The 19,841-nt window shown below is 43.8% G+C and overlaps 1 protein-coding gene across 1 annotated transcript; it reads left to right on the top strand.

The window, feature by feature from the left end:
- Positions 1-323: 323 nt before the first annotated feature.
- Positions 324-18,389, top strand: WFDC1 (WAP four-disulfide core domain 1). The gene is made up of 7 exons (XM_009682911.2): positions 324-907; positions 7,882-8,077; positions 8,698-8,781; positions 11,294-11,434; positions 13,178-13,219; positions 14,507-14,581; positions 15,653-18,389. The coding sequence occupies exons 1-6, from the start codon at positions 761-763 to the stop codon at positions 14,563-14,565; spliced, it is 669 nt and encodes a 222-aa protein (XP_009681206.1). The 5' UTR covers positions 324-760; the 3' UTR covers positions 14,566-14,581; positions 15,653-18,389.
- The last annotated feature ends 1,452 nt before the right edge of the window (positions 18,390-19,841 follow it).

Below are 19,841 nucleotides of genomic sequence, written 5' to 3'. Positions count from 1 at the left end.
CTGACTCATGTCCCCTTCCTCGCTTTCCATTTGTTCATGTCATTTCCAAAGCACCTTCCTTCCCTGTTCCCCACCCAGGCTTATGGATTTCATTTTCCCTAATGGCCACGTCTTCCCCTTCTTTGAAATCATTTGCAGAAAGTTAATGTCAACCTGGTTTAATTAAAGCCTCTGCAGGTTTAGCGTCTTTAAATCATTTCCTTCAAGCAGTCTTCATATGAAGTTATCACTTTGTCAAAACATGATCCAAAACCACAGCTCAGGGCACAGTGGGAAGCACACAAAGGGAGGGCGAGGAGCTTGGAAAGTTTTGGTGAGCTGTTGGCTGGAAGCTGCCGAGCCCACCCCTCCAAGACCTTTATTTCCCCCTGCGGCAGCTGTCATCTGATCCCACGCTATGGCTTTGAATGGGGCTCTCTGAGGATGCCAGATGTTGGGAACAAAGGTCTAAAAATAATCTTTCCAAATAATCTTTCCATCTATCATTCAAGGAGAGCATGTGCTTTGTGTGAACATGTGAGCTGAGAACCTGATCTAACTTGGAGTAAGGAAGTTCAACAGCAGCTTCTGGCTTCTGGCTCGTGGGCTCCTTTTTTTTTTTTCCCCCTTCCCTTCCCAGAAGCTGCGCAGCAAAAAGCGGCTCTCTCCAGCAATCAGCCCTCGCTCTCCCTCCCTCTCCGTCTCCCTCCCTCCCTGCCAAGACTCTGAGTCGTCCGGATCCTGGAAAGCTGGGCTCCTTATTTGATCTCTCATTGGGAAAATGGATTCCAGGGCACTGTCAGAGATGCATTTCTGTAAAAAGATCATCGCTGCAGCCTTGTGTGTCTTAGTTTTACTCCCAGATTCGGGCTGTGCAAGGAATCTCTGGAAACGTGCTCTACATCTGAAAATGACGGAAAAATATGATGTGAGTAGCCAGCAGTGGGGCTGTTTGGGGGAAATGGGGATGCTTAGCATGAAATGGGGGGTTTTCTTTACATCCAGTGTATCGTTTTTAGAATAAGAAGTGTTTGAATCTGCAGTCTGTCTCTTTGTAACAGGGCTGCGTTAAGTTTCCCAGGCTATACTAAACTTTTGCCACCTAGCTGCTGCGATGAGGAACTTGTAGATAAAGGCATGCTTCAGCCAGTGAGAAATACGTTGGTGCTGCAATAAGCACCGCTTCTCCTAGAAAATTCATAGGGCAACAAGGGAAGCCTGAATGGAGAGAGGGAGAACGTAACTGTAAGTATCAAAACCTGCCTATGTGAGAATAAGTTTACTGAAAAGAAGGTGATTTGCTTCATTACTTAAGAGCAGGGAGCAGGCTTGCCTGCCCAGTTCCTCCACTGTCTTTTGGGGTAACTTTGGGCAAATCCCTCCAGTTCCCAGTGATAATGTGTACTATAAGGATAGCGTACAGTGGCATTCCCCAGGGTTTTGTAAATCGCTGGAGTACAGAGATCTCCAGACGCGCAGTGTAACATGCCTACGTGTTATATTAATAGCATAAGGAACCGACGGGAGAAAGCCATTCTCACGGCTCTGCCTTCCCTGGCTCCGTCCCCGGCAGCAGCTCCCTTGCTGCCCGGCCCTGGCAGGTGCCCGGCAGCGCTGCCTGCCCACGCTCACTGCGCAGGCAGCTGGCACCAACCTTACTCGTATCCTCAGGCCATCACAGCTGAGAACAACCTGGGGAAGGGCAGGAGACTGTGCAAAAAAGCCGCAGCAACTGAGCTGCAGGGACTCCAGTTCCCCCTCAGTACCCAGGAGGCACCCGGAGAGCTTGCTGTACCTGACCTAGTGTGTTAGAGGGGAAAAACAGCCGTGTGGTATGCTCCAGGGTGGTACTGAGCGCTGCCACCGTAGTTCCCAGCTCTGCTGTGTGTGGAGAAAGGGATGGAGCTGAATCTCATTTTGGTGTGTCTGGGCCAAAAGAGTCTGTCAGAGATCACCATGGAAGAAGGAAAAAAAAATACACATATATATACTAGCTTGACATTCAGGACCTGCTGTTTAAAAAGGAAAAAATAATCTTGGAATTGATCCACTGAAGTCCCCTTGGAAGCCAGCACTGACCTAAGGCTTTTGCCCCTTGAACGGCTTAGGCAGAAGGGCAGGCAGTCTGCTTTCCCGTGCTCGGGTGGGATCGCACCTCCAGCCATTGCATGTGCATAAACAGCCCCTTGGCCTCACAGCGGGGATTTCTCCATCTGTTTTCTCCAGCCACCTACAAAGGCTTTTAGTTCAAAATGGACACCTTTTGGCCCATGGTGTCTAGAGTGATCAGTATGGGAACAGATACATTTTGTTTGTGTAACTGTTGACTCAGAAGTGTGGCACATGTGTTTTACCTGTGCTGAATGAGATGAAATACAGTGTTTTTGTCTCCTTGAAGTTTTGCAGCAAAGTTGTACTAACATTTTAAAGGTACACAGTTATTTTCCAGCAAGACTTTTGCTTCATTTTAGTCCTCTTTGGGACAGAGTATCTGCTGGTTTCCATTTTAACTGGGAAATGATGAAGTGCTAAATCACTGATTGGAAAATGTGTTTGTGAGTATGTTCTTCTGTCATTTTTCAGTGCAAAGCTCAAATTCAGTAGGAGCTATAAATTAAATGGCCCAGAGAGATAGGGCAGGAGTAGAACAGGTATTTGCATGTTTATCTTCAGATAATGTGTTCTATAAAGACACAGAGCCCGCTCCCCTAAGGATATATTCTCTTTCAATCTGCAGTTCTTCAAAGGAATGTTTTTTCTGGCAGCTGTGAATCTAGGTGCTACTCATCTGGCAGACTCAACTAGAATTGCTCATATTGACAGGAACATTTTATCTAGGGAAAACAGCAAATGTCTTTCTTTTTCCTTCTCCTTGAAAGCCTTGTGAGGAGGAAGCAGTCGTCTCCTTCCCCTTACCCGCAGATCGGCTGTTTTGGAAGGCCCTCTTGTTTCTCAAGATGCTTTCTTTTGTACTAAACACTCTATGTATGTTCCCTACAGTTAGCAAATCGGAGACAAACAGCTGATCTGTGAGTCACTTGGACAGAGAGATAACAGATGGAGGTACTCATGGTACTCATGGTGTGGTGATACGGGAGGTGGACCGCAGACATCCCCATGGGACCCCCACTATGACATGGACAAGGTCTCTGACAAACGCACTGTAGGAGGAGGCGAGGGGAAGGATGCAAACTGAGAATTACCTTGTCCGAGTCCGAGAAATGGGAATCTGCAGTAGGAGGAATCCATGCCCCAAACTGACGGCAGCAGAATGATGATAAGGAATCATGATGAGGAACTGGTCTGAGGTCTGGTCAGGAATGGTTCGTTCCTGATTTTGATGAAGGCTGTTGGTTGGAGAGAAGGGGTCAAGTAGGAATGCAGAAGGGAGGGGAGGGAATGGAATAAGAAGAAAAAATTTGCAGTCATGGTAGCATGGAGGAACTGGGGTTCCAGCTGTTAGTCAACACATGCATTTTACGGTCAGAGGGACGCTCATCAAGTTCAATGACTTGCAGCTGGTGCTCTGCAGCCCCCTGCACAGTGTGTGGACTATTTCCAAAGGGCGGAGGGAGAAAGCTGACTGAGAGAAGCAAGCGTGCTGTCGGTGGGCTTGCATTCGTTATGAAGACACCACATTTCTATTGAGAAAACGGGGGGGAGGTCAACTACATCAAGTCTTGTAGAAAAAAATCCAGGATTCTTCTAAAGATTTCCGGAAGTAAAGAATTCCTCAAGTCACCTATGTTATCCCAACAACTTATTTTCTGTCCGGATAGCTGTCATATATCAACATTTAGATACACTCTTTGTCTACCAGATCAGGACACCTCCTATGATGAGATTTCTGTTTGGCATGTGCCTGAGTAACCTATGAGCAGAGTAGCACTCAGCCTCCCCCTTGAAACCCACGTGCATACATGAGTCTTTCACTCTATTCCCTGTCTTCCAGGCCTCTGAGCACCCTCTTTGAGCCCACCCCAATGCTGCAAAAGTCTTCTGGTACTGCAGACACCAGAGCTACTAATCCAGAATAAATAGAGGGAGAATATTATTCCTGTTGTTTTGGTATTGTCTTTCAGATTATTCAATCCTCTTTCAATTTGATATTTGCATATTTAGTCATTAATGATCTTCTGTATTCTCCCAGGTCTTTGATAAAGTGCCCTTTGATGGGGCTCTAACTTCCTCCTCAGTGTTTTGTTCAGAGAAAAGGTGTTTTATGGCCATTGACTGGAAACACCTGCTAAGGGCAGAACTGAGGACAGGAGGCTGGGAGTAAACCGCATGCGTGGGCTCACAGGGTGGCCATGCAGGATGATAGTTAGCAGAAAACTGTGCTTTAACATAAACCCAAGGTCCAGTTTCAGCTGCAAATAATAAAACAGGGATCTGGGATTTTTCTGAGGCAGATGACATCCCATGATTTCGGTTGGAAATACAGGTTGAGAATGAATGATCGCATTCATATTTTCCTAGTCATCTAGGAAACCTTCCAGGGTTCCTCAGCTGAACTCTGAACTTTTCTCTTTACTTTGTTTCTGGATATCTTTAACACAGATCTTGTCATTAAAATGACTTAATAAGTCTCCACAGCAATTTGTCTCCTGAATTAAAAAAAGTTCTCAAAAGCAGAACATTTTGACAGTTGCCAGAATCTCTAAAACTGAGAAATCCAAGCTGTGCTCAAAGCCGAGTTACAAATCCTAGGAGAACTTTTAAAAAGACTGTGTAACCCATACCTATAGACAACCATAAACAGACTGTTTTGTGAATGAGGGAAACCTGTCTCCCACTAGGATTTTAGCATACATAAACCAGTGACAATGGTTTTATTAGATCAAATTTGCAAAAATATTTTCTTGGCCACGAGATTTTGAAAGAAAGGGATTCAGAGCAATAAGTGATCAGAGGGAATGGACGGGGAGGTCTTTAGGTACAAAGTTGTTTGGCTGAAAAGTTTACATTGTTCCCAAACGGAAATCTCATTCATTGAGCCAACTGTTCATTGTAATTTGGCCTTCTTGGTGTGTGAATCATTTATGAAACAACTGCCCTAACTATTTTTTGATGTATCCGTCATTTGCCAGTATTATTTTGGTCCCTACGTTTCAGTTTGTAGCTGACATTTCAAATAATGGAAGAGTAAACTGTGGCCTCCCAGTGTGAATGCTCACACGAACAAGGAGACCTATTGAAATGTTTGGAAGCGTTTACTATTAAATGCTAGCTTATATCCCAAAATTATGCTTAGTCCAAGCATTTTCTGGATTTAAGAAACAACAACAACAAATAAGCTGTATTTTAAATGGCTTCAGTTTAAAAACATGTTATTTCAGAGCTGGAGCGTTTTCAGCTTTTTGAAGAATAGGGGTGATGTGTTAATATATAGCTTGTTTTACACTTTGAAATTCAAAACATTATCAAAATTAGGAAACAATTTTGTCTGTCTGTCTGTCTAGTGCTTCAAATAGCCCATCAGTTCATTGGAAAACACCTCACTGAAGGGTTTTTGAGCAGTTTCTTGTTCAGTGTACGGAAACAGCTTAGGAAAAAGCAGAAGGAAAAGTGTTATCAATATTAGGACTTGGCAGATACTGGGGCCAGGGCATGAGGCTGTCATTTAAAGAAATATTAGGAATTCAGCGATTTTGCTCTCTCTTTCTCACGCACATATACGTTATTCACCAGCTGTAAATATAGCCAGGATTGCATTTTCCTTAATGAACAGCTGGTTCCATAAATTAAAACTTTAAATCCTGCTGAGTTTACTCTATATCTCCTACATAATTATTGGCTGAGTCTCACAGTGAAACCAGGCATCTGACAAACTTCACTGCTCTCTGTTTCCCCCTGGCTATTGCACAAAGAAATGAGATTAGCTTTTATGAAAGAGCCACCACCATATCGGTATGATTATACCTTGGGTACAAAACACGGCAGAACACGGAAGCAAAATTTCTCACATCAGTAGCACCAAGGTACATCATTATTTCTTTTTGTGTCCCTTGGAATTGCCTTCTTTGTCTGCGTTATGAACTATTGCAAGTGAATGGGGCATTGGTGATAACTGATTACTGCTCAGTCATATGGAGCAGCCACGGCCGGTCCCCCGGGTGGTGGACCCCAGGGGACGCAGGCAGTCCCCAGCACTGCGTGTCCGTAGCTGCAGCGGGGGATCTGGGTCGGGGAGGGAAAGGATGCAGCGACCTCCCGAAAATCAGGGACTGGTGCTCCCCTGTGATGGGAACACCCCAGTGAAGGGCTCGTGATGAAAAGAAAGGAAAGGGAAAGGGAAAGGAATAGGGAAGGGAAAGCCTTATTTTGTGCCCAAAATGCATGTATTTCAAAAGAAGATGACTGCATTACTTAGAGAAGGAAAGGAGGAAAACCTGCAAAAGGATAGTGGCAGATAAAGGCAGGCAAAGTTTTGGCATGCAGGCTTCTTCCAGAGCTGAGTGACAGTCAATATTTATTCCTTCCAGCTGAAAACCCTGCTGGGTGTATTCGGACTACCAAGGGAGAATTCAGGCAGAGGATTTTGGACATCTGTAAAATACCTCCTTGGGCCTCTTCTAGGACATTTATTTGGACAGTACCTGTGGTGACATGATGTTTCGCAAGGCAGCCGTGCCCCACAGGAACCATTCAGGTTTATCAACAGCGAGGATGTAGCATGGATATTATCCAGGACAAAGAAGGATATTAGTCTCACCCCACATTTCTCCACAGCCCGATGGTGAAATTTCCTAGAGCCCCCCTCGAGGACAGTTGCGCCACATTATTTCTTGCAATAACAACCCTAGCTGCTTGTCACTCATTTCGAAACACGACCGTGATGGGTCCAAGTATATACAGGGACTCAAAGCAAACAGCCTGCCAGCGAGCGCATGGCAGCTCTCGCTTTATACCTTTGGCTAGATGCTGATCTCTGCTATAAGCACAAATTCAGAATCGGTCTTTTACTTTTACTAGAGCTTAGGAATGTGGGTTAATAAATCTGCACACTGAGTTTTGCCCTTTCTGAGTACTTTGTACAACTCTGGGGAACGGAGCTCAAGCCTGGGGATGAATCGTTGAGCCACAGGAGAGAAAGGTATGGGCTTGGCTGATTCACCAGCGTCTTTCTGATGGAGGGAGTTGGCTTCCTGCTAAAATGCCATCAGTATGAATCATGTTATCTAATGCTGCCTCTTATAAATTTTTTTGGTAAAATCCTGGGCCTGTTAATCCACTTTAAAACTCCCATGTCATTCTGGCGTGCAATAAACAGCTGGGCTCTTTCTGCTAGAGTTGGTCTCCTTTTCCTTATGATTAAACTGCTGTCACCCATAGAAAGCTCACTCAGATCATGTCATGTTTAAAAAAGGCCTTTAACAGCCCAGGACTTCGTATTGGGTAAGCCTGAAAGTATTTGTACCTCTTCTCTCTAAGTGCTGGTTTAGGAGAAGGTGACAAAGGGAGAAAGAGCCTGTTTAGTCACTGCCTGGGCCATGAGCTCCAGGGGTCTTCAGGGACAGAACCTTAAAAAGTACAATGGCATCTTTTCAACTATTTTACTATGCAAGCATTTTAAGGTGCTCATCATGGCGATGCTTAGGATCTTTCTCTCTGTTTCTAAGACCAGTATAAAAGTCATCTTAGGGATTTGCACCTCCTCATTGCCATTACAACAGTGTTAATTACAAAATTAGGCCCACAGTTCGTTTTATGTTGCCAAAGTACTGCGCTAGGTCCAAGGTCATACAATGTATTGGGGGCAGGGCTGGGGTTGCGGAACAGTTAGTTCTCTGCCTAGTGAGCACTTGAAAACTGACGGGAATTCCCTCTTCTATTTAACTGGCAGGATGTTTGGTATTCGCCTTATGCCAAACCTTTGTTTCCTTTTCTTTTCTTTGCAAGGATTATGAGTACCCTCTTCATTCTCACAGTGCCCACTACCAGAAGAACGACCGCTGCCCCCCACCACCCCAGACCTTGCCTGACCGAGCCTGCGAGGTGCCCAGCTGCCGATCAGACTCAGAGTGCGAAAGGCACAAGCGTTGCTGTTACAACGGCTGCATCTATGCCTGCCTGGAGTCCGTACAGCCACCGCCAGGTAGGGTGGATCCAACTGCGGTAGAGAGAAATGTCAAGAGACATGTAGAAATCACGGTAATCAGTCCCTATGTGCATCTGATCTCAGGAAATGTAGTTTCAGCGTGAGTCGAGGATGAAGTTTCAGTTGCACAGCTCCGATTTCTTGGAGTTGAAGGTGTGGTGAGTACTGAATCAAGAGAGTGGAACTGATCTAAGATCGTTAGGTGTTGCGAAATTTCCACCAATACAAATAGCAGAAATTGTCTGATGCCAGTGCTTTTCCTGGGAGTATATATTCAGGAAAAGAAATAAACCTGATCTGAGGAAGTACTCGTTGAAGCCAGGCAGCTACAACCATCTCAGCTCATCCATGCTATGTGAAAAGAGGATGGGAAACAACAGTTGTTTTGGCCTTTATGACACCAGAATCTTGGGGCCCTGGATAACATCCATGGTTATTTCACTACTGGGACAATGGGAACATGAATATAAATATCTTACTGCCAGCCAGAGCCATCCTTCAGGAGCCTGGCAGCCTCATCACTGGCTGTTAGAGAAAATCAATGACTTTTTAATAACTGTATGCCCTATGGCTGTTCCTCCTTGACCATGCGGTTTGCTTGTTTCTGTCTTTTACAGTTTTAGACTGGCTGGTTCAGCCCAAACCCCGCTGGTTAGGAGGAAATGGGTGGCTTTTGGATGGCCCTGAGGAAGTCCTGCAAGGTACAGTACATTTGACTAAGTGTCTTCTCTGCAGTATGAGTAATTGAATGCTCTTAAACAAAAGGCACTAGTTTGGAAGGTAATATATTCGTCATATAGAGGCTTAACAGGGATGTTTGGGGCTGCTGGTATTTGTCTGGAGTTTCCATGGAATTGACCCTGTGTTGTGCAAGAAGGTTAGTTTCTTATGCTGTAAATCAGTTGCTCTTTACGAATATGGCTGGAAATCCTGACCTAGGATAGCCTAATCGGATCTGCCAAAGCAGCACAAAGTGCACACACAGGAGAAAGTCTGGAGACAGCAGACCACTGGAAATACTCCAATGAACTGGATTTTTGTACATTTTTGAAATTAAGTAGAAATATATCTTTTTTAGAAAAAAGCTTTGTCAACGTACATAGATTTTCTGCCAGCTCCCTAGCAGACTGTGGGCAGACTCACATTTGGAGATGTCCAGATCCAGAGCAGCCCCACCGAACAGACTGCCTCAGGACGAGGGCTCCGCTGTTTTCTAGTTCCTCGTGTCTGAACGCTGCTCTGAATGAGAGCCCTGGCAAACTGCTGCAAAGTTATGTTACATGGACATGGAGCTGGGAGCATCAAAGCCTGGGGATTGCCGCTCCGATTGAGCGTCTCAGGTTAATTCCACATAGGAGTGTCTTTTAATTAAGTTTTTCAAATTCTGCAAAATGAAACAAGGAATGAGTGGTTAGGTGGGAAGAGGATTTATCTTCTGCAAGACATCCCCAGATGTCTACATGGCTGAAGTTCTATATTTCTTCACAGAACAGCTATTCCAGCTTTTGGTCAGCTTTAGTCGGACACAGGTAGTGCCAATAAATTACCCTCTCTGGGAAACTGGTCCTCCAGGCTGTCCTGAAACACTGTTTCATGCATGCAGAGACATTCGGTCAGTTAGAATGGAAAGTGAGCAAATTGCCCATTAAAGAAAGTGCGAAAGGCCGTGTAGCAACAGATTTGTGAGGCCAGCACCAGTGCAGAGGGGACATCAGAGCTTTCAAAATGACCGCCATGTTGCAGCTAAAATAGAAGAGCTTGGCTGTTTTACTCAGCTCTCCGAAAACCTTCAGAGCAGAGGCAAAATTCAGCTCTTCTGCCCATATTTCAGATGTCTAAATAGCAGTTCACAGTGCATGACATTTTGTTTCATGTCAGAGGAAGTTGTGAGCCAGGGATGGACTGTAAATACCCAGACAGGTAGTGCAAGACTGACATTACCCTCAAAGGACAGCATGCCAGGCTGGGGAGCCGCAGGTGCCGTTCACGGGCAGGAGGAGATCAGCAGCTGCGAGAGACTTTCCGTCTAAATACATAATCATTTAAAAAGTGAGATCTGAGTTCTAGACTTGCCTGAGCCCCTAGGAGATCTACTGGGAGACCCAGAACAAGTCACCTCACCGTATGCCTTCGTTTCCCAATATACAAAAGGCGCAGAGTTATACTCTCCTCTTTTATAAAGGCTTTGAATTCTAATAATGACAAAATCTTCTAAGAGTTACAGTATTCCGGACCAGGATTTCTCCAATGTCCAACATTATACACATGGTACCAGACTACCATGGACCAAGGACCATGGACCTTGGTTCTCATCCTTAATGGAAACTCTTAGTTCTTCAAGAGAAAATTCTGCCTCCAGAATTGCACTCCTAAGATAAAATAGGTCTCTTCTCATCCGTTCCTGTCATACTTATCTTATTTTATCACCTTTATCAGAGCTTGCTGGAGTCATTAGTGAAATACGAATCATCAGTCACAGCATCAGACTTACAGCAGGTGTCCTTGAAATTAAAATCCCAGCAAATTGGAGGGCCAGTGTCCCTGCATAGTCTCTATATTTAATGTACACAAATACTGGCTGTGAGTCCTGCTTTAGTTTCTAATTCTGCTCCATACTTGCTAGATACCAGGAGTCAAGGCACTTAATGCCTATGTTTGTAACAGGGGGTAGTACTGCCTTACCCCATCGTGAGTCACATCCAAAGTTTAAATTCAGCAGCAAGTGAATGGGTGTGGAGCAAATAACAAAGCAGTAAACTCCAATTTCCTGATCATTTTCCCCTAATTCCTTACCCAGCCCTAAACACTAGTTACAGCAGATTTATGCCTGCTCTAATCTGAGTAGGCAATAACAACTTGGAGGGACCACCTGTCACTGAAAATGGGTGTACAGAGGTCATCTGTCTTCACCGCTCTCCAGTCCATGCTCAAACCCTGCACGACAAGCTGCGGGAAGGGTGGCATTGGAGGTAATTGGGCTGATCTGTGCTCCCCATATTATGTTAGATGGGTCATTTTTTTATGTAAGGTATGAATTGATTCATCTGTCCTGCCAGGCTTCTTTAGATGTGTCAGCTAATTGGTATCCCTGCTTGGAAAATCGTCTGATATCTTCTCTGGGAGGAGATGCAGAAAGAGGTGGCCACATTGTCATGTTGTGGCTACCTGTGGGTGATAAAGGTGAAGTTTATGACCTGCAGGCTTCTTTTCCAGCTGAGGCCTGCAGTACCACCGAGGATGGCGATGAGCCTCTGCATTGCCCCACGGGCTATGAATGCCATATCATCAACCCTGGCAACACCGCCGAAGGAATCCCCAACAGGGGCCAGTGTATCAAGCTGCGTGGAAATCCAGGTCAGCTGACTGGATGTCACCCTTCTTTTCTTGTTCTGTCATGCAAACACAGTAAGATACGTCTCACTCACTGGCTCTGAAGCGAATCCTTGTGTGCTCCCCAGATTTTTGGGGCATCCCAGTGCCCAAGGTAGAGCTCCCACAGTGTTGCAGGCAGCTTACAAGCACCAGTGCCTCCACCAGCTATCCACTGCCTCAAGGGTACCTGTGCTTTGAAACCCAGATGTCTCTGCTTCCAGTACTGGCAACCATGTGACTGGTTAGATATCAGAAAGAAAATGTAGCTAAATTACTGAAAGTATAAATGGAGCACACAAGGCAAAAATTCATAGCTAAGTGACCGCTGCATAAAGGCCAGGGCAAAAAGCGATCTTACCAAGGGTGATTAAGTGCCATTATGTCATTGAAGACACTTGGTGGCATCTGTTTTTGTGGTTTATAAAGGGTGTCTTGTGAACTGTACTAGCCTGATCAAAAGTCCAGAGCCCCAAGAAAATGTAAGGTAATAAAAACTACACTGAGTGGTTGAAAGCTATATAGATAGGTGACGCTTGGAAATTAAGTCAGACCTTTGACAAATGTAGACAGGACTATCAGAGCAGCAGTTCTCTGCCTGGACAACCATATGGAGCTGCACTCTTAGAGGAGGTATTGAACAACTGCTGATGTGGAAGATACCATGCCATAGGGAGAGGGCAGTGCTCCTGGGCCTGGGCCCCCCCCATCACTGCTAGCCTCAGTGAGTGAATGCTGGCTGCGAATCGTCCCAGGCTGCAGAAATCGGCCTTTCATGGCTGGAGTCTCTAATGTCCTTGACAGTGGCTGAGCTTTGTGAAAAATACCCATGGAAGGGGACACCTTGTATGTTTGTCCCCTCTGGGACAATGCAGGTAAAGCGGGTAGTAACCTGCAGGTCCCTTTATTAAGCTGCACAATGAGTAGAAATATATATAATAGTACTGCACACTTCATTAAGCAGTGTAAGTCTCAAATTCCAGTTCTGTCTTTAGACATTGCTTACTGCATGCAAAACATTGTTCCTTTTTTTCTGTTGACACATTTTCCCAATAAAGGAGCTCATGTCAGCCAAACTGTTTTCCAAAATAGGTCATAACCTATCTAGGTATGTGTAACTTCATTGACAAGTAGGATATGTAAGTGTAGACTAGGCTACAAGTCATCTCAGTGTAGAGACATGAGAGGTCATTCTTGTCATTTAGTCATTGTAAAAGCCAAGACAAGCATCAAATCAGATCTCTGATCTGTTTCTATAAAAGATTAAGACATTTGTCATTTTTAGCTTTTCAGCCTTTTATTTTCTTGTTTTGTGTGTCTTTCTTTAATGAAGTCTCTAGTAAGTAATGTAATGTATATCTGCATGGATCTTAGACACTAGGAATTTCAAAGAGCTTAAATAGCAGTATAAACAGTAAACAGAAAAGGCCTAACTGGAACTTGAACTTTGTGGAACACTAATAGATGATCCGAAGTTGTACTCCGATTTTCTTTCATTTAAGAAAGCCCATGATTCCTTAGCTGATAACTCCTGAAAACTTCTAGCGATCAGTAGTTAAGTTTATAGTAGCCCACGCTACCATGCTACGTCAGCTGCAGAGTTCCTCTGTTTTCGTATCTGTAATGTTATTATTCCCATAACTATAATTTATCAGTGCTGTACACAAAGCTTAACACACAAAATGAAGGCTGACTGGAAGCGCTCTCATTGCGTACCTTCTTTTTCAGATGGACGAAACCTAAGGCATAAGTATTACAAGGAATATTTCGGTAAGCTATTGGCATGAAGTGTTTACTATTACTAAGCTTTACAGTCACTGCATTGCTTAAAGAGAATGTGCTGCTTATGAAATGAAGGTCTGTGCATAGCAAAAGAGATTCTTTAGTCTCAGCTTTCCATGGCTTTGTCAAAAGATGTTACTGTAAAAGGTGCAGTGCCCTGACTGGACTCTTGGGAACCGATATCACCTGCTATGATACACTGTGTTAAATGATACAGCCTTCCCCTGGGATTCCCACGCAGGGGATGAGAAATACCTAATCCAATACCCTTTCATGATTTTTAAGTATATTTTTGGAGCTTTGGTTATGGCCTAAGACTCCTTGCAGAACTCGCACAGAACGCAGGCAAAACAGAGTCTTTTGCCAAGAGCTTGCTAAGAGTATTGGGATGTGGGATAACGGAAGTCCCGAGCCCATTGAGTCAGCCCCTTGTTGTTGTCCGCAACCACATCAGTTGTCAGGACCCTTCCACAAACCAGCAGACCTCAAAGAAAGCTAGCTTTTTTACCGCCAGCTTCTAGTAGGCCCATCTTCCAGAAACTCTGCTCTCGTGGCGAGGAAGCTCCTGATCTGCGATCTAAATGTATTCATGGCCAATTTATGAATGCAAAGTGCAGACAAGAGAAAATACGTGGATACAGACAGTAGGGGGGCAAAAGACACTATCTTGCTCATCTAGAAATGGATCTGTCTCAGCACACCAGCAGTCCTTAATTTTTTATTGAAGGCACTATATCAAAAGAGTTTGAAGGAGAGGCTAAAGGAGGAATAGGAAATGACTGTGTAAATATCCATACAGGAGGAAGCTGCTGGTGTAAAGGGAGAGCGTGAGAGAAACTACAAAGTACTTTCTGGTGAAAGCAAATGACACAGTGATTCACGGGATCTAAGGTCTTGGGAGGGCGGGAGTGTCAGTGCCTTCTTTTTCCCTTCTGCTCCACAGCTTTCATTTTGCTTTGTCCCTTTTCTTCACCTGCAGTTGCCCCTGTACTAACTCTGGATTAGGAGAGGCATGCTCAGATCAGATCGGAAGTGATACAGTGCCAATATAACTAGACAACATCTTGGATGTGATCAGAGTTACAAACAGCCAAATTTGGCCAGCTTAGTTTAAGAAATTATAAAAGGATTTTCATGCCTCAGTTCAGCCTGCTAGCATGCTCCTACCAGAGAACTGCTAAATATTGAGACCAGTAAAAATGTAGTGCTTAGAAATCCTTGTGAAAATATTCGCCACAAACAGAAAGTCTAACGCTGCTGAGATTTGTTTTGCAGGGAGCAGTTCCAACAATGTGGTCGGCTATGTGAAAAACCAGCAGAAGCATTTGGGCTAATCCGAGGTGTTCCTGGGTAAGTGCCCTGAAAATAAAGGGACAGCTAGGAAAACACGTGATGCTTAGTACTCAATTATTTAAAGAAATTGCTGTCTGAGGTGAAATTACCTCTCATCACAGAGCTAGCATAAGGACAGCACCTTACGACTCTGTAGAGATGCGTAGCTCAGTCTCTGTGAATTGAGCTGAAACACCTGTGCAGACAAGTAGGTGGTGCTGTAGAAGTATCTCAGGATCCTGAGGCATTGCAGATGGGTCTCTGTAAACTGTCCAGGGAGAAGTCTCTGTCATTCCCATCTTTTCCCCTCTCCACTCCACTTTTTATTCCCATTTCATAAAATGCATCTGATTTCTTTGAAGAACCCTTGCCTTCTGGGTCTTTAGAAGATCAAATGATTTTCAGGATGAAAAGTAAATGCTGCAAAACTTTGTGAGCCTCACAAATTTAAAAAAAAAAAAAAAAAAAAGGAATTTAAATGGAGATCATCTTATCCAGATAGCATGTCAGTTGGGTTTTGGAGTGTTAGGGATATTTTAGCTAATTCTCAGATGGCATGTTTAGGGCCTTATTCTAATGCAGATATATCTGCATTAAGTAAAAAACTTTTGAAGTAAAAAGTTAAAGTAAATTAAGTAAATTAAGTAAAAACTGATTGTAATAAGGGTCAATCTTGCATATGAGTGGCCACTTAGGCATATGAGTGGCTTCGTGGGGTAACTTTGTGAGAGTCAATAGCTGCACTGAACAGCGTGGCCAGCTCATGTGTGCGAACGTAGTTGTATCTGGCCAGCCCAAAGCTAACTGACAGAGCTCCATTAATTTTATCAGGCTTTGAATTAGGCAGGAGTAAAAATCTTTGTTATAGCAAAGATTCTGTCCTAAGATGGTTTTCTCAATACTTTAAGCTTCACTCTAAAACAAACTTGAGCTTAACTGGCAGTCACTAAAACAAAGCAGTTAAGTATGTCCTTTCCGTGCTTACGTCAGGCCGACTGTTAAGATTACATGGCTGCGTAAGGACAAGTTCTGTGCAAACATCCCGGGAAGGATAAATATTGTAATTGCTTTTTTCTGTTTTTCATCCAGCTGGACCACTCCGTTCAGCAGCCTTCAAGGAATGTTTTACCCAATAGCTGTCTGTTTTGGAAGGGTTCTGGTCCCAAATCTCCAAGAGCACATCTCCAGCATTACCCTGATCCCTACCCACCAGCGATAACAGGACTTCACTGTGCAAGAAACAGCGTGAGTGTAGATTTTAAGCCTATCAACAGAGGGAGAAATGTGATCCCCTGAAAGAAACCTCACCACTTCGGAGCTGCCCTTCTGCAGGTGAAATTTAAATAGTGTCGCGCTGGTCTCTGCAAGCCACAACGGCATTATCGGGCTGCTGCAGCAGAGCATGCCCTTGATGTGTGTTATGTGGCCAGCTCAGATATGGCCCTTTCACATTTCCCTATCACAAATGTAATTCAGTAGTATAGAAATGGAGGAAGTGGTGTCAGAATCAGACTTGAGTATTATATCTAAGTTGTATTAAATAAGCAAGACTGTAAAGGGCTCCCTGGGTCGAATCCAGTCCCTGCCTCTCTCAAACAACAGCTTTACAAAATCCTGTGGGTTTCTTCTTTTTCTATTTATGCCTGCGATTCACCAGATTTACACCCAGACTACAAGCCTAAGGCTAAAATCTTAAGAATTGAGAAACTCTGAGCGAGGAGCAAAACAAATTTTATCATATGTTTATCCAGTTACTTTACTTAAACCCCACAGTCTGGTGAGCTGTAGATCAAGAGCTAATGATGGAATAGATTTCTTCCTACAATATCTAAGCAGTCAGAGACACAGACGTGCCAGCCTTTTTAAGTTGCTATTTTTAGCCAGCACAGTTTATACTCACAAAGTATACATCTGTATTTTTGTACCTGCAAAGCCTCAACAGGAGGACTGAAGTCTGGATATTTATCACACATGCTAGAAAAGCAAAAGCAAGACAAAAATGTCTGATTAAAAAGATTGTCTGGCAGATGGGCAACTGTTCTTTAGAAGTCCTGGCCCTCTATGTCGACGTCCACAAATCCTTAAGGACAAGTTATCTGTACTTGGGCCTTGGAGCTTATTTTAGAAGCTTAATGTTATAAAATGGAAAACAAATTTTCTGTGAATGTTTTCCTTTCCTATGGCAGCTCCCTAAAGGGGCAGTAGCATTTTGTTTCGACGTGTCTGTCAGAATCAATGGGCAAAAGAAGTCATTTTTGCTCACTTGTTTAGTCCATGTCCCCATTTGCATTCCTAAAATTAGCATTTTGATATACAGCGTAGTAGTGGTGTATATAAATACCCAATTCACAAATACAAGCACTTGCTTTCACCCACAAACTATGTTTTTCTTCTGTTCACCAAGCAGTTTAAGCCAAAGCTAAGGTGCCCATAAAACAGGTTAATAGGTTGCATATGACATTTGCAGCTGGAGAGATAAAAGATGCCAAACGGCTCTTTCCATTTCCTTTCGTACATAGACACATTCCTCAGTGCTTTGCAGTGCAAAGGAACATATGAAGGGCTCCACCTTTCCCTAAATATCTCAATTTGTTAAACCCCATTCATTTCTCTGTGCTTTTGTTCCAAGTTCTATGTCTTAAGTGCAACATCATATTTGCACAGCCCTATTTCTAGAATATTGTCATATACAACTCAATGTAATAATTTCTTAACTCCTGCTAAAAAGATAGCAGTCCATATTTCATAGTCCTAGTCTTAGGTTAGGCCAGGAACTTGCCTTTTTTGGAGTGACACTACTTGACATCTTAAAACACTTCAGCTTGTAACCAAAAATACAGGTCTTGCTCCCAGATGCTGCTCAGTGAAACAGCTTGTTTTTTTTTTTTTTTCCCAACAATGTTTTTTTGCAGGACAGTCAAATTGTGATTAAAATGGGCAAAGCTTTTCAGCTGTTACTGCTGGTCACCACAGAGTAAATGCAAAATTGCTCTATTTTAGTATAAAACATTCAGTGTCTGAAAACTGATGAGAATCCAGTTCAAAAATCTGTTCTGAGCACTAACAAATTTAGAAGATTAACACTTCAGATCTCAGCCTAATCTTGCACAGCATCCAAAAAAATGCTTAACTTCAGTGGACACATTCTCATCAGTGGCTGCTTTATCATAGCTACAGAAAGCACAGACCTGACCGCCTTGCTGGATGGAATGGTAAAGATAGTTTCTAACTGCAAAATGAATTTGAAAGAAAACAAGAAAGTTGGATAATTAATAACTTGTTCATGAATTTCTGTTTACTGGATGTTATCAAAGACATCACCTTTCCTATTGGTGCTATAATGTTCGGGGTTTTTTTTCTTTTCAAGTCCCTATTAATTGTCAAACTGAGAAACAAAATGCACAGAAGAAACTTGTATAAATGCTGTGTTTTCAGCATTGAAGTCCATCGCACTTTGAAAAAAAATGCAGACCAAATGAATTCTCCTGAGCTTATTTTCTCCAAAGAAAGCGGCTAAACATCAGTCTTCTGAAGCACAGTAGGAAATCACTGATGTAGGGGTCGTTTTCACTAATGTTCCCAAGTACACTTTAAAGTATATTTGGTGCTACAATAAACTTTCCACATATCGCTGTGTGCTAGCAACGCTCCTGGGCTTCCAGATCCTCCAGCACTACCGGCAGCGTCCGTGGACCTGCTCTGCCTTATGCCGGCTGAGGGTCTGCTGCCACAACCCAGGCAATACCTGTTCGTGCACTTGATGTTCAGACGTGTACTGGTTCTGCAATTTTGGTGCTCAATAAAAAGTGTCCAGTATATTTTTCAACTATGCCTATTTTCAGTTGTGTATTCTTGGCATAAGCCTGTCTTTAAATTATGTAAAAACAGGACAAATGTTTTAAATTTCTGTCACTGGGAAAGCTGGAGAACATAGGTAAAGAGAGACACCGGTCATATTTTCCATGGGAAGTGTGGTAACAGACCCCCTCCCAAGACACATCCAGCACCCCCAGTGTCCTCTGAAGATGGACCACCTCTGTGGGTTAGAAGCTCACTCAGTTCTTGGTGTCTTCATCTCGGTTGCTCTAAGGGGAGCTGACGGAGAGTACTGTGAGGAGGGCAGCCTTTGCTGGGTGCTTGTCCCAGCTACTTCTGTTTTCATTCAGAAAATGCTGGTCAGTAGCGGATGAGTTTGAGCTGTCAGCTCAGGTGGGCTTGTACTGTGCAAGCTGCTGCTCAGACACTTTTGCAGGAGACCAAGCACTATTTCACCTGGCCTTGCTCAAAGGGTAGAAAAGCAAAGCAGATCAGAGGCAAGTGGTGGGCTGGTGTTCACTGCAGGATACCGTAGCTGGAAGAAAAGACTGGCACTGGGACGTTGTGCTGCTAAGCACTGTGTTTCTAGGTGCAGGCGAGACTTTGCCCTACCAGCAGCTCCACCCATGCTATTCTTGCTCTACCTGCTAGGCAGGTGCAGCTGGGAGTCCCTCTGCATCGCTTTCCCACCTACCTTGAAATTATAACAGAGGAGCCACAGAGAGAGAGCAACTACCTGTGCTTTGGCCAAGGAGGGAAGAATGGTATTTTTAATTGCTTCAAAAAGGTTTTCTGTAGCTGTTCAGAGTAGGGCAGATAGCAATAGGTGCTGTGGTAGGTGTTCAGTCTCGCTGTGAAAGTATCCTTGGAACCACCTGAGCTTATCATAGCCATGCCAAGTGTCATCTGGCCTGTTAGGCTGCTGAGTCTACCGGATATGTGTATGTACTTCATGCCTCTTGGTGTGAGGTGTGAGATGGATTAAGTATCTTGGCTTTGAAGAGAAAGATTTATTTGGTGAATATCACAAAATTATGTTTTAATTTCATCTTGCTTCCGGTTTAATGCAAGCAAATACAGTTTTTGCTGGTCTAGCTGGATCATGGCCTTTGTAGAAAACATTGTGTGATCTAAGCCATCACCTTCTGTGGCCTTCTTACTGTCTCTTTGGGCTGCTTATGAAAAGAAGGATCAGGAAAAGGTGCTCCTGTGCCTGTAAGTTCTCCAGGGCACAGGAGGCTGAATCGTTCATTGCACTTCATTTTCATGCAGAAGACTGAAGTACTCTAGGTGCATCCGTGAACTCAGCAGCTGGAAGCAACAGAAGGAAAACATTGCAATAGATCTACAGGAAAGAGTTATATCTCAGCTAGTCTAATTCAGTTCACTTCCATTCAAGTCAGTGCATCAAAGATGATGTAAAACAGCTGGTGGTCTCAGGAGACTACATTGGCCGGTATGG

Source organism: Struthio camelus, chromosome 10, assembly GCF_040807025.1.
Source record: "Struthio camelus isolate bStrCam1 chromosome 10, bStrCam1.hap1, whole genome shotgun sequence".
In the NCBI taxonomy this organism is placed as follows: domain Eukaryota; kingdom Metazoa; phylum Chordata; class Aves; order Struthioniformes; family Struthionidae; genus Struthio; species Struthio camelus.
The sequence above is the reverse complement of the archived record's forward strand: the minus strand, read 5'-3'. Positions and strand labels throughout refer to the sequence as shown.